Source organism: Artibeus jamaicensis, unplaced genomic scaffold (genome assembly GCF_021234435.1).
Source record: "Artibeus jamaicensis isolate MK-2021 breed Jamaican fruit bat unplaced genomic scaffold, CSHL_Jam_final contig_76, whole genome shotgun sequence".
Classification (NCBI taxonomy): Eukaryota; Metazoa; Chordata; class Mammalia; order Chiroptera; family Phyllostomidae; genus Artibeus; species Artibeus jamaicensis.
The window spans coordinates 25,355,464-25,369,483 of record NW_026521954.1 but is presented as its reverse complement, the minus strand read 5'-3'; the positions used below and the strand labels follow the sequence as shown (position 1 = coordinate 25,369,483).

At 63.4% G+C, this 14,020-nt stretch overlaps 1 protein-coding gene across 1 annotated transcript in view; it reads right to left on the bottom strand.

The window, feature by feature from the left end:
• The window catches only part of SORCS2 (sortilin related VPS10 domain containing receptor 2), a 243,354-nt gene extending 231,150 nt beyond the window's left edge, over positions 1–12,204 (bottom strand). Inside the window, exon 1 of the mRNA XM_037126769.2 lies at positions 11,740–12,204. Coding sequence (XP_036982664.2) covers positions 11,740–12,204 — 465 coding nt within the window. The remainder of the gene's footprint in view (positions 1–11,739) is intronic.
• Between the last annotated feature and the right edge of the window lie 1,816 nt (positions 12,205–14,020).

Sequence of the window (14,020 nt, the reverse complement as noted above, 5' to 3'; positions counted from 1 at the left end):
CCTCGACCCGGGGAGGCTGCGGGAGGAGGAGACGCAGCCACCGGGACTTCCTGGTTCTGCGCGCCTGTCATTTCACTTTGTCACACAAGCTAGCTGGAGTCGGGCTCCTGTGACTTGTACCCAAGAGTCCTGCTTCACCCACCCCCTCTGGACACAGCTTTACAGGACGATGGGAAAGATAGGAAATGGGGTCACCTGCTCCACCCTCGGGTTACCCTAAACCTAACGGGCAAGATCTGACCAACTGGCAGAACAGAGCCAGGGGGACACGAGGTGGACCACCCTTCCCAGGAGGGGCTGGAAAGAGAGGAGGAAAGACCTGGGGGCTCCAGGACGGGAGTCAGCTCCCAGGAAGCAAAGACCCCGGGACAAATGCTCCCCGGAGGCCCCGTGCTCTGCCCCCCTCCTTTCTCTCCACAAGGGTCACTCCCCCCAGTGAAGGGGCAGGGCACCCCTGGAGGGTCAGACCACCCAGTCAGCCTTACGAGACCCTGGACCAGGGCCCAGCCACAGGTCCGTCTACTGGACTAGAGAGCATGTACCAATGAGCAGGGAGAAGAGGTGGCTTATCCACACAAAAACTCCGGGGGCCCTGAGGGGCGCCCAGCACCCGATCACGCCCAGCCTGGGGTCTCACACCCACTCTGCATGCCACGGGCATGCAGCAGGTAGGGCTGGGCTTTCTGAGGACTAGAGTGGGTGCTCAGAGACTTGCTGGAGAAGCCGGAGCCTGGGGGATGCTGGCCCGCTCCGGCTCCAGCTCCGACAGCCGGGGAGGAAGGGAGCAGGGTGAGTAGGCCCAGGCTAGCATCTTAGAAAGCCTCAGCCCAAGGTGAGGGCCAGAATATTCATAAGATGCAAATGACTCTTTCCCAGAGCTCCTCCCCTCTGATTACTGATGTCTTAGCCCATCCCCCTGGAGGCTGAGGGAGTGAGGGCTGGGTGGCCTTTTGCTCCTCGGCCCCTCCCAGCACCCAACCCACCCTGAGACAGTCTGGCACACAGGGAGGGGACTCAGGAAATGCATCCCCAGAAGAGGGAAGAGGGACACATTTCCTGAGGTCACAAGGCACAAGGCAGCCTTACCTCCAGCCTCACTCCGCCAACACCCTGCCCTAACCAGAACCCCTGAGTTTCCAGGGGACATGGCAGGCCAGGCCATTTGAAAAGCAGGGACCTCGAGGGGCCTGGAGAGCTGAGGGGGTTGCCTCTTGCCCCGCAGGCCACCTGAGGACAGCTCCCAGCTCCTGCCCTTCTCTGAGTTCAGGGCAGCCAAGTCTCCCCTTCTCGACACCCCCAGGGGTGAGGTGGCCAGGCCGGGCAGGGTCAAGGCCACCTCCGTGTGCAGGGAGCTCCTTCCTTGTGCCGGGGAGGCCCTGCTGACTGCCGGAGGGCAGGCTGACTCCCCTCCCCAGGCTGAGGCTTGGGGAGGTGGGAGCTGGGAGAAGCCAACCCCCAGCCCCTCTCCTAAGGGATCAGCCCCAGCCCCTGCCCCAGGAGGGTGGGGCCGCGGTTTCAGATTTCCTGTGAGCGCCCAGCCGCTGCTCAGCCCCAGGGAAGAGAGAAAGTTCGACTGGGTCTTAAGAGGTGCGTATTCCCAGCAATAACTCCTATCAGGAAACCGTGAAAAGCCAGATGTCAGGGAGAAAGACTTTAAAGGCTGACTCGGGAGCCCAGGGCTTCAGGAAGCACACTGGGCCTTGCTGTACTTCAGTGACTTGTTCGGGGAAGAGACCAAAGCCACACGCATCCCCTGAAGAAAGAGGGTGAGCTCTGATAGGCATGGCCGCAGTCTTCCTGGGGTGCCAGAGGCTGGCTCCGGAGGTATGCCCAGTGCTCACCTGGGCCCCCCACCTTCCCTCGCTCATCCTCACTCGGATGGGGAGGGGTGGGCCTGCCAGCCCCTTCAGGGGGGCTCAGCAGATCCCCACCCCCAGGACCTGGACCCTCTCCCCAGGGTGGACGCAGCGCCAGGCAATGCAGCGGCCCCAACCGGGCGCTCTGTACGGCTGCAGGCGCCAGCTCACCCCCCTATTCAGCCCAGGCCCTGGGAGGGAGCGTGGGTGCTGGGGTGAGGGGAGGCTGCCAGCACCCAGCCACAGCCCCCCAAACATGACTCCTCTTAAATCTTTAAAAAGGGAAGAGGGTGATGTGACGGCAAAGGCATTTGCGGACACGAAACCAAGGTGACAGGGACAAAGGCCACTTTGAGTAGCTCCCTCGTGGGGGTGATGCCAGAGTCCTCCGTGGCACTGCCGAGGACCGGCGAGCAGACGGTGAGTGAAGGAATGAGGGAGCCCCCGCTCCGCAGTCTCCCCCCCACGGCTCTCACTCCTCCCAGGTTCCCCCACCACCACCCCCAGTGCCTTGTTGTAAAGCTGAGTTGAAACCTCTCTAGCGTGTTTTGTTTTGTTCTCTTCAGTGAAATGAGGCTGGGACCAGGGACGCATGTTAAAAGCCCCAGTGTCACTTTGGAACTGGTGTTTCTCACAGCTGAGCCACCCAAAGTGGGGGCCAGGCGGGTGGGAGGTGGGGACCCCTGGGCCTGGCTGCAGGGCAGCCACTGTGAGTCTGGGGCTCATGGCCTGCTGGCCCTGCCCGCCCCCCCCACACACACCGAGCGGGAAGCAGACCAGGCCATCTCTCTGGCAGGTGCCTTCTCTGGGAGCTTTCCCGCACAGCGGCTGGACCCATTAGGGCCTCGGAGAGCCGGCCACTACACAGGTGCCCCCACTCTGCCGCCCACTGACGGGGGACCTGCAGCGCCCCACTTTGGCCGTTCTGAGGTCCTCAGCAGGAGAGGAAGTGGGCTGGGCCTTTGAGACAACGGGAGCCCCGGGAACCAACCCTCACCCCCCACTCTGCCTGGCTGAGTTTACTGGGCACCTACCAAGCACCAGGCCCTGGGGACAGCAGAGACAGAGAGGCAAGGCCCTGCCCCCCTTGTACCCCACACTCTTAGGGGACTTGGCGGGAAATGGCCAGAAAGAGAAATCACTCCCTCAAGATCTGTCTGTCCGTCCCCTCTCCTGTCCCTCGGCCATGTCCGACCTCGCACGATTGTCATTTCTGCACTCGCGTGGTTCTCGCTGCCTGCTGCTGGCTCCTGAGGTGTTAGTGAAGAAATTCATGTAACATTTTGGTAACGTTATTGCCACAGAATTGGTTTTCTTTTAATCCTGTATGTTGTAGTTTATACTCATAATAAAAACTACATTCTGACAAAGTTCCTCGGGTTTCTCCAGCCTCGGGGTGGGGCAGGGTCCCAAGGCACAGAAAGAGCTGAGAATCCCTAGGCCAGGTGCAGGGGCCCTGGGGCCCAGGCCCGCCGCACATCGCGGACGGAGAACTGACCACTGCAGAAGCCAGAGACACACTCAGCAGCCCCACGCGAAAGTCCGACGCTGAGGCGGGAAACAGGCTCCGATGGGTTCAGCGGTACTGATGCCATTATCTGAAAAAATGGAGGATTTTTCCTGAGTTCTCTGTTTCTACATAGTGAAAGCAGACTACTGGGCACTGAGAGGCCAGCAGGGCCAAGCGCCTAAAATCAGGCAGGAGGCGGCGCACGCTCGAACTTGAAGTGTGACCTTGAAATGCGAACTGCCAACCCTGGGCAAAGGCCTGCGCTCCCCAGACTTCCTCCTCTGCCCAGAGGGGCCGGGCAGCGCCCGGGGGCCAGACAGCCCACCTGACGCTCCCGCCTTCCTGGGCCCCAAAGCAGCAGGCCCCTCTCGTGGGTCGCGCGTGGCAGAATCCAGGGGTTAGAAAACGACAGAGACAAAAGCGACTCCCACGCAGCGTCTCAGCCACACCCTTTCCAGGTGCGGAGCGAGCCCCTCTAGCGCGGGGGCGTCCCGCTCCGAGCCCGCCGGCAGCGAACTGGCAGGCGCGCAAAGCCTGCGCTGACAGTGAGCTCTCCTGGGGCTGCCTCGCTCCATGTCAATCAAAAAATTAACACAGAATTATCACGGGATCCAGCGACCCCGCTCCGGGTGAAAGCAGGGACCTGAGCAAGTATCCACACACCGAGGCGCACGTAGCGTCACTCCCCACAGCCCGGAGGCCAGGGCGCCCACGTGGGCGCGGGCGGCAAACATTTGAACGTGGCTCCGCCCCTCGCAGCGGAACGTGGCTCCGCCCACAAAGGACGAGGGTGCTGACGCCCGCTAAGGCGCGGAAGAACGCGATGGGGGCGAGGGTCGGTGCGCTGACTTCGTGGTGCCGCACACGCGCGGTGCCCTTCTGCTGAGGCGAAGGCCGCAGAGGAGGTGGCGTCGCGCACGCAGACAGCGGCGGCGCGGTGTCCCAGGGGTCAGGGCGGGTGGGGGGCGTTTCGGGGGGACAGACGTCAGTGTGGGGGGAGGGCGGGGATGGCCGCACAGCCCCCGGGGACGCACCTGCCGCCACTGGCCTGGACACTGAGCGACGGGAACCTGTTTTTGTATTTTCCCACGATTAAGAAATGATAATAAAGAAAAAAGAATTAAAATACTTCTCGCACTACAAGGAAAAGCACTCGGCTCGAGAGTGAAGGAACTCACAGCACGTGTCCCACCCTCTTAGCTGTGTGACTCCGGGGAGTCTCCTCCTGAACTTGACCGTCTGGCCGGTGCAGTGAGGATAATCTCGCCCACTTTGCAGGGCTGCTCCCGGGACCCACTTGGGTTAACACTAGTGACGTGCTGGACGCAGCCGGGACTCGTGCCCAGCCAGCGCTGCGGTCCTTCACCGCCTTGGCGGGACTCGGGGGCACCGTGGGGACTACGGAGAACTCGTTACTGTCGGAGAGAATGAGGAGAATGACGTGAGAAGCAGAGGCCTGGAGGTCAGCCTGGAGGGGGCGGCATCTCTACTTCCGACAGTTCAGAGACGAGCACCAAACGACCCCTTTCTGAAGGACGGCCTGCCATCCGAACAGAATCAGCCGCCTGCTCTGTCCTCGCTTTCCTTTGAACTTCGCTTCTCTCTCTCTGAGCACCCGCAGTGGCCCCGCGATGGCCCCCGCCCCCTCCCCCAGCAGGAGACGGGCCCTGCTGGAGTCCGGCCCTGCTGGAGTCCGGCGGGTGAGCTCCCTGTTGCAAGAAATTCTCTGCTTTTGCAGGAGAACGGCTGCGGCAGGCGAGTGCTGTTATTTTAAGATCTTCAAGCCAGTGTGAGGAGAAACTAATTAAATGATTGTAATTTTCTGTGCAAATACAGTAACTGACGGGTACAGAAATGCAAAATAGAGGGAACTTCTCCACCTCAAAAGAACATTGGGTTTAATCTTTCCTTCTTTAAGTTCCCAGATGAGCGCTCACGTCCGAGTACCCTCATTAAATTTTTAAAACCACACATGGAGCTCAGTTGGGATAAAGATGACCAGTGCGGCCTGTGTTCTGCGAAGTGTCCCCACCATGGGGCTTAACCAGGGACCATGTCCCCCCTACCCTTGGTGGGCCTCCCAGCTGTTGCTCATCACCGTGCAGTTGAGAACAGACTGAAAAGTCTGCGGTTTGGGGGCCACCCCTGTGGGGACCTGCTGTGGGCGGGCAGCAGGTCCCCACAGGCCGCTGGGAGAGCCGGGAAGATCCCAGGGTCTGCACCTGGGTCAGTGTGCAGGACCAAGGTCGCCCACTTGGGGGGACACCTGCCCTGTGGACCATCCACGGTCACATGGCCCCTCTCCCTGCCGGGATCCAAGCTTACAGCCAGGAGAGGTTTTCGGAGGGTTCCCAGAGCCAGGGCAGGCTGGGGGGGACCCACTCTCGGGCCTCCGTGGTCCCAGCGGCTGTGCGGGGGCCCTGCCGTCTCCAGGGGAGAGCCGGGGTTCTCCCGCTCCCTGGGCATCCGCACCTGGGGCAGGAACAGCTCGGCGGTCATCAGCACCCCTCTGCACCCCATAAAGCACCCAGACAACCCAGGCACTGGCAGGGGGAAGGGGGGGACTGGCCACAGGGGAGAATCTATAAATAACTTGACCTCTGGAGGCTGAGAGAAAACAAGGACAACAAGGCCCCCAAACAGCAGGCAATTTACAAGCTCCCCTCGAGTCTTCCTAAACCGGAAAGGCGCCGGGACACTCGGCACTCTGCCAGCTCATTTCCTAATCGCTGTGACTCCAGCTCCGGGCTCCCTGACGTCATCCTCGGCAGCCTCAGCCTGCCTCTGACAAATTACAATAAAATAAAAATTAAAAATCATGGCTGTTCTTAAGAAGACCCGTGCAAGCCCTGGGCTGCCGTCTAATCTGAAGGGTGTGCAGAAGAATGATGTTAATTTATGGCCCCTTTAAAATACTCTCAGGAGCCCTCGCGCAGCCACAAATTAAATAGCCACTTTATTAAAGTAAAAGGAGGTTTCTGCGATGTGGTCAGCAACTTTATTAACAGGCTGTCTTCACGCCTCAGAGCTGGGCCTCCTGATTGATGGCCATGTCCTTTCGCTGCCCAGGCTGCTGCAGGTCCTCCCTCTCCCTGGGCCTTCATCCTCTCACCATCCATCCCAACCTCCCGCAGAGCCCAGCTGACGCTGACTCTGCTTGACCTTCAGGGCTGCCGGATCATCACCTCCTCCAGGAAGCCCTCCCTGACTCCCCCAGCACAGATTCGCAGGATGCCAGGATGGTCTATGATGAATTCCCGTCCAGACCACACATCTCACCAGGACAAGGCTCTGATGGACCCCCAGCACCAAACAGACCCTAGAGAAAGCAGCTGGTTCTCGGCCTACCCTGAGGCCTCTTCTCACCTGGGGCTCTCAGATGCCCTGCAGGCTCTCCTGGCACTGGAAGAAGGCTGAGGACCCTGGGTCACCCAGGCAGGCGTCCTCCTAAGAGTGACTCTGCCGGTTTCCATGCCAGGACTTTCCTAGACCCACCCACCCGATCCCATCTCCATTCACTGCCACCTGCCCCATGGCACAGGCAAGCCCCGCTCTCTCGTCATTCTCAACCCAGCCACCAGGCCCAGGGTCCCCAGGGGCTTGCACAGTCGGCTTCCTGACAGCAAACGTGACAGGCACCCAGCCCTGGTCACACCTGGGGAAGGCTGCCACACCAAACAAGCCTCTGGGAAGATGCCCACCACGTGCACCCTGAGCGGCCATAGCTCAGTCCCCGTGAGCCTGCGCCCACCCCCCAAAGCAGGGCCTGCCCTGGGGACAGTGCAGGAGACCTCAGTGGGGGGCACTGAGCCCTGCAGCCGCCAAGCTGTCCTCCGAGAATGGGACAGAGTGGCCGTCATGTGACCACAGCCGGCAGACGCAAGCCCGCCACTCAGCTTTGTGGCCGGGTTCGCACCTGTGTGTTCAGGACCCTGAAGTGCGTTACAGGAAGGCCTTTCGGGGCCTGTCCATGGGGGCTGCCTGTGTGCCACGGCTTCAGTGACGTATCCTGCCCACTCCCACCCAGAGACCTCTCGGGCCCACTCTTCTCTCCCCCGGCCCACATCGGGGGGCCTGGCCCGGGCCACCGCCACCCTCTCTGAGCCTGCAGCCTGAGGTCCTGCTCCCAGCCCCACTCCTTCCCAGCTAGGGGACCCTGGGCCACGGACTCCTAAGCTCTCCGGGCCTCAGCGTCCACACCCAGGCCAGCAGACTCTGAAGCGTATGTAATTAGGCACCAATAACCAACCTGCCACACTGCCTCCCTGAGCTCGCCAGCCTCTCACTGGGGACCCATCAGGAGCCGACTCCGGCGCGCGCCCTCGCCGCTCCCGCTGCTCCCGTCCACCCCTTCTCGCCGCACTGGGCCTCTCTGAGCCGCACAGTGTTAAGCCCCGGGGGGGGGGGGGGTGTGCCAAGGTAGCTGAGACCACCTCCCTGTGTTAGGGGCTGAACTGGCCTCCCAAAATAACCGTGCGTTCAAGTCCTGACGCCCAGGACCTCCGAACATGACTATTCAGAGGGGGAGTCTTTGAGGGGGTAACAGAGGTAAAAGATACTGGCCCTGACTGGGTCTGGCTGATGTCCCTGTTAGAAGGGACTCAGACACGGACTTGCACAGAAGGACAACCCGCAAGAACCTGGGAAGGTGACGGACACCTGAACGCAGAGGCGAGGGGCCTCAGGAGGAGACGCCCTGCCCACACCTTGGTCCGGGCTGCAGCCTCTGAGCCCGCGATGTGCTGTGCGCTGCCGTGGCGGCCCTGGGAAGCTGGCAGGCCCGCCCACGCGGACTCGACAGCTGGTGGGTGTCGAGACCCAGCTCGCACCTTCTGAAGCTCTGCACTTCTGATTGGTGCCCCAGCCCTCTGTGTCCCCCCAAGTCCCAGAGCAGACAACAGGGACGAGCGAGGATTGTGTCTGCACAGGGCTCCTCTCCCCATCTCAACCCTGTGGATACAGGCAGAGCAGACACGCCCGGAGCAAGTGTGGAGAACGGGGGGGAGGGGTGCCGGCCTGCTGATGGACGAACAGCGACAAAGCTGAACAAACTGGGCCTGACTGCATGGTCGCGAAAGCTCACGTTCAAGTCCATCCAAGTTGGAGTTCGAGTGCCATGAGGGAGGCACACAGGTGGGCCTCACTCAAAATGACCACAATCGGTCCGAGGACTCCCAGAAACGGCAAGACTGGGACAGGGCGCGGCACAGCCTCGTTGGGGTGCCCTGAGGCCTTGACCCCAGAGGCAAAGACCGGCCCTCTGAATCCACCTTCCGATCCCCCCACCTGCAGCCCCCCCACCTCAGAGGGCACCTCCGCCCAGCCACTCGGATGCAGCAAAGGTAACGCCGACTGATTGCGTGAAACGTTACTTTCACACATAAGACTTCGTGTCTATAGCTCAGCGTCAGACAGGAAGACAGTGTTTGCTTCCACGCAAGTCCCCTGCCACACCTCCATGGGAGGCAGGACACCCAGCCACCGGCAGGAAACCCACAGTCGTCCCCTGTGGCAGCTGCCAGGCCTTCCTGGGCACCAGAGCGAGCCCTGCGGCTCCTTCTTGCAGGGGCTCTAACACAGCCCTTCAAAAGCCTGTCCCTCTTGTCATTGCTGTTTTTAAATTTTGAACAAGGCCTGACGTGGCAAAGCAAACCCCTCCTCAGGTTTGCCGAGTGCACCTCCGGGGTCTCAACCCCCGGGGCCGACTGGGTGGAACAAACTCGTTCAGGGGTTCAGGGTTCTGCTCAGCAAACTGGCCTCCGGGTAGTTTCCTCCTGGAGAAGGTGACTGAAGCGGAGGAGACACCCAGTGCAGAATCCTGGCTGAAATCTTTGGCCCCGGGGCTGCCAGGGGTGAACAGAGAAGCAAAGGGCGCTAGACACCCGGGGGCACATGGTTCCAGCCCTCCCACCCTCCCACTGGTTCTGGGTGGGGGGGAAACCTGCAGGGTCACTTCTCCCCCAGATGCTCTGCCTTCCTGAACTCCGGCCTCCCTGGACTCGCCCTTCCTTCCGCAAGGGAGGTGGGGGAGGAGCGGGAGTGGGGGTCCGTGTCTGGGCTCCGCATTTCCTCGATGTCTGCCTTCCCTCACCCACAGACACCAACACTGCTCACTGCCCCGCTAAGGGCCAGGCGATGCTCTGCTCTCCACCGGCCACGCCTGCAGCATCGCTGCCCTGCCGTTTCCTGGAGGCTGGAAGAGAACCTCACCTCTGTTCTGAACCTCCTGCCCCTCAACAAGGAAAGGCCAGCATCCCCGCTTCACCCCCAAGTCCCCTCTCCCGGCATTCACCTGCCAACAGCCCCGTCACCCAACCCAGCCACTGTCCCCAAGGATCGAGGCCAGGGGGCCGCTCTGACAGCACCCCACTCCAGAACCCCAGCACCCCAGCCCCCTGGTCCAAGCCCCTCCTCACTCTCTCCCAGAAAGCCACTGGGTGCCCAGGCCCTGTGCTCAGAAGGGACAGGGGTGTGTGCAGGGAGGAGCGTGGGTGGCGGCCAGATGCCAGTGAGCCCTGAGGCACCGGTCCCACTTTGGGGGCTGGCCTGCTCCCCCCAGTCTCTCTCTCTCTCCCCTCGCACCCTCATCCCCTCCACGAAGCTGAAGTGACAGCGGGACTAGAGTGAGCTGCTGGGCCCGCAGCCTCTGCAGGTGGGGGCGGGCGTGGCACCGCTGCCCGGCTCCACGGGGCCCACTCCCACCGCTCGTTCGTTCCTCTGAGTTGTGGCCCCCAGTGCCCTGGCACCCTACAAATCACAGTTCACCCCGTGGGATGTGCTTTGTCCCCAGTACTAGGGCACAGTGAAGGGCAGGACCCAGCTGCACGTCTGCAGTCAGACCCCTTTCTTAAGAGGCAGGTGGGGGGGGCCCCTCGGGCTCTTCTGGGGAGGGGGTGCCTGCCGCCCTCCGGGAAGCACCCCCTCAGCACCCAGGCCGCCGCTGCTGGTCAGGGGGCGGGCAAGTCAGCTGCACACCCCCTTCCCCAGGGCTTCTGGTCCAGCTGGAAAATACCAGAAACAAGCCCATCAGGTGCTGCCCCCCCCCCAGATGATTCACCCATCCACCCTCTGCCTCCTCCAGCTGAACCCTCCCCAAGGGGGAGCCCAGCGGGCTGGACAAGGAGGGGGTGAAGGTGCCACAGTGCCCAGGGTGACACCCCTTTCCTGGCGGGGGGCACACCCAGACTCCCACACCTCTGTTTCCAAAGCATGCCGGGGTCCTGGCCCAGAACTGCCTCCTCAGAATTTTAGGGAGCAGTGGTCAAGGATGCGAGTTGGGGGGTCAGCCAACGGGGGACACCCCCCATGAACAACGATGGGAAGGAGTGAGCAGAGACTCCCCTCTCTCCTCCCTGTACAACCAGCGCTACACAGACACACACAGGCAGAGCAGATACCGCCACCCGGGTGCTAACCCGGAGGGCTGCCTGGAGCCGGCACCAGCATGACCATCAGTCATCCTGCGAAGTGGGGGCCAGGAGAGCAGCGAAGGGCAGTCCCCAGGGGTGAGTATGAGGCCATCCCCAAGCCTGGAGACGCAGCACCAAAACCCACGGGGCAAGATCCGGCACAGGTAGGAACCACAGCGCTGGTGGAAGGACGCACGGGGGACCCCAACAGAAGTGGCCTTTCAGGAAAGGGGGTGTCGTGTTGAACTTCCAGGTGGAGCAAAGCTAAAGGGGCAGGGACTGCGGGGTGGGGAGCGGCCGGGAGTTTGCAGCCTCTGGTAGGGAGTGGGCAGGGGGCGCCCGACTCTGCCAGAACACCCGAATCCCGGGGCGTCCGGATGCCTCTGGTGGCAGGACCTCCAGGCAGCCCCGGGTCACACGAGGGTAATCAGGGAGAGTGGCGACCCCAGAATCGGACCCCAAGCTAACCAAGGAAGCCCTGGAGCCCGTGGAGGTGCCCTGTGCGGGGTGCTAGGCAGACCGATGTGGGGAGGGTCCTGGAGCCAAAAATCCCAGAACGCACCACTGAGCGGCCAGGGCAGAGGCCGAGGGCGGACGCGGTGCAACACCCGGTTGGGGGATAATCCTAAATAGGACCTAGGGCTGCCCCAAGGTGGCCAGGGTCCCCAAGGCTCTGCAGACAACGCCAGCCCCCAAAACCTGTGATACCGAGGCCTTTGGGGGCGCCCCCAGGTGGTTCCGGGTCCCGGAAATCTGTAGACATGTCCCCGAGGTGAGTCAGGGTGCTCACATACCTGGGGACTTCGCCCCGGGTAACCGGTAGCCGGAGCCCGACGGGGGGCCTACGAGGTGACTCGCTTCCCTAAATAGCCTAGAAAGCCCGCGGCGACCGCCGGGCGGCCGGGAAGTGGGGGATTCCAAGGTGTGCGGGGAGGCGGCCCCGGGGCGCGCGGAGGTCACTTACGCTGCTGTTCTCGCCTGTCCAGTGCACCATCGCCTGGTTGTGTGTCGCGTCTCCCTTGAGCACGAACGACGAGCTGGTGAGCGCCGGCGAAGCCGCTCCGGCCACCGAAGCCGCCCGCGCCCAGCGCCCCTGGCCCGCGGCGGGAGCTCCGTCCTCCCCGGTACTCGGAGCGGGACCCGGGGCGCTGGGCTCCGCGCCGCGCTCCGGTCCGTCCTCGCCTCCACGGGGCAGCGCTCGCCCCGCGAGCGAGCTTGGCAGCGAGCGGGTCAGCCGGGCGATGGGACCCCGGAGCCCGGGCTCGGAGGAGCGCCCCGCCGCCCCGCCGGCGACCGGCAGCGGCGGCAGCAGCAGCAGCAGCAGCGGCAGGAGCGGCCGGGAGCGCAGCGGCCGCGGGGCTCCGGCGCTCGGAGCTCGGGCGGCCGGGCCGGGGCCCTTAGGGGCGCGCGGGGGCCCCCGGGGCGCCATGGTCTCTGAGGGGCGGCGGCGGGCGGCGAGCGGCGCGAGCGAAGGAGACCGCGGCCGCGAGAGTCGGAGGGCGCTGAGGAGCGCGAGCGAAGAACGCAGAAAAAGGAGCGGGCGAGGGGAGGGCGCGCGCGGGAGGAGGGGACTCGTGCTCCGCCGCCTGGGGTGCGCTCGCGGGCGAGGGCGCAGCGCCACCTGCCGGCAGCCTCGCGCCCACCCGCCCGAGCGAGCGCCTAAAGCTCCAGGCCCCGCCAGAGGTCGGGGAGCGGCCCCACCCCGCAAGGCTAGGGAACCCTGGGCTGGCTTCCTTGTCCCTGCCTCCTCCTCCCCTCCGATCTCTCTCCTTCTTCCGCTTACGGAGCACCACGCTGGGCCAGCTTCGGTCCAGGAACGTGGATACAGGGGCACCGCCAGCCTGTGGCCAGGCCCTGTAGGGGACAGACCACACCTTGGTGGACGCGTTTATTGACAAAATGACTCCACGGACCCCGGGCTAGGACACAGTGTGAGTGTGTACGCTGGGTTGGGGAGGTGGTTTTTCCCGTGGGAGACTCTCAAGACCTGACCCTGGAGAGAGAACTTAGCACTGGGAATCTCCAGGAAGGGCCCTCGGGGCAGTATGTGGGCCCCAGGAGGCCCTGGCACAGCCTGGGCGGCACCCACTCCTCCAGCAGCCACCTGGGGCTCAGGCTTCAGGAGCTGCCTGCACTGGGGGCTTTATGTCCCAACTCCAGGGGCCACCAAGGGCTAGCCCGGGAGCATAAGGAGGGACATCTGGGAACAAGGTGACCAGAGAGAAAGGGTGGGGGTGTGTCTTGTCCCGGGCAGAGCCTGGCAGGCCGAAGTGGAGGTAGCAGAGAGTCCCCAGTCACTGAACCTTTAGACGGATTTCAGCATAATGTCACGGAGCGCCTACTGGCTGCAACCTGGGCACCTCGGAGGAAGACAGCAGCAGGAGGCCTTCCTCCTCTGCCGGGATGGGGCCACCGGGCCCTCCTTCCCCCAGAGGTCCCTGCATCAGATAAAGGCCCTCAGGCCCACGTCCCTGTCACAGCCGCCCCCTAACTCCAGTGACCCCAGAGGACTAACGTTTGGGGAAGACAGAACATGGGGTTCCCTCTGGCCCCCCAAACCCCTGTAGCAGCCCCGCACGAAGCCCCAGATGGAACAGGACTGCCGGCTGCTCCTGGAGTCCCACACTGGAGACACCCGCAGTAAACAGACGGTGATATGGGGGGCAGGGGGGACTCAGGCATGGGGGGGACTAGGGGCGGGTCCAGGCTGGGGAAGGGGAGGCTGCTCAGAGGGGACAGCTTCTACTGATCCAGGTGACAGTAGCGATAGTCACGAGAATGGCACTTGTGCCCACGCTGGGCCCGACTCTGCTCCTGAGGGGAGGCCGAAGTCCTCGCCCCCCCAGGACAGCTGCAGAGGGCAGGTCCTGTCGCCCTCAGTTTAAGGCTAAGATGGGGAAGCCACACGGGGCTCGGGAATGCGCCCAAATGAGGCAGAGGGCCACGTCCCAGGTGCCAGCCGAGTGTCCTAAGTGAGACCCTTCACTCCCCACTTCCCGGGTCCCCGCCCCACCCCACTGCCCTGACTCAGGGGCTGTCCATGCGCCGACCCAGGCCGGCCACAGCACCGGTGAGAGCTGGAGCTAACCCGGCGGGCAGCCGGGTTCACCATGGAGTCACGAGGGCACTGCGGGGAAACCGGCACCTAGGCTCCGTCCGTGCCCTCTGGACCTCTGCGTGGAGCCCCTCGCCGGCCATCTCCAAATGGCCCAGGGACCCAGGCTCGCTGACAGCCTCGGGCCCCC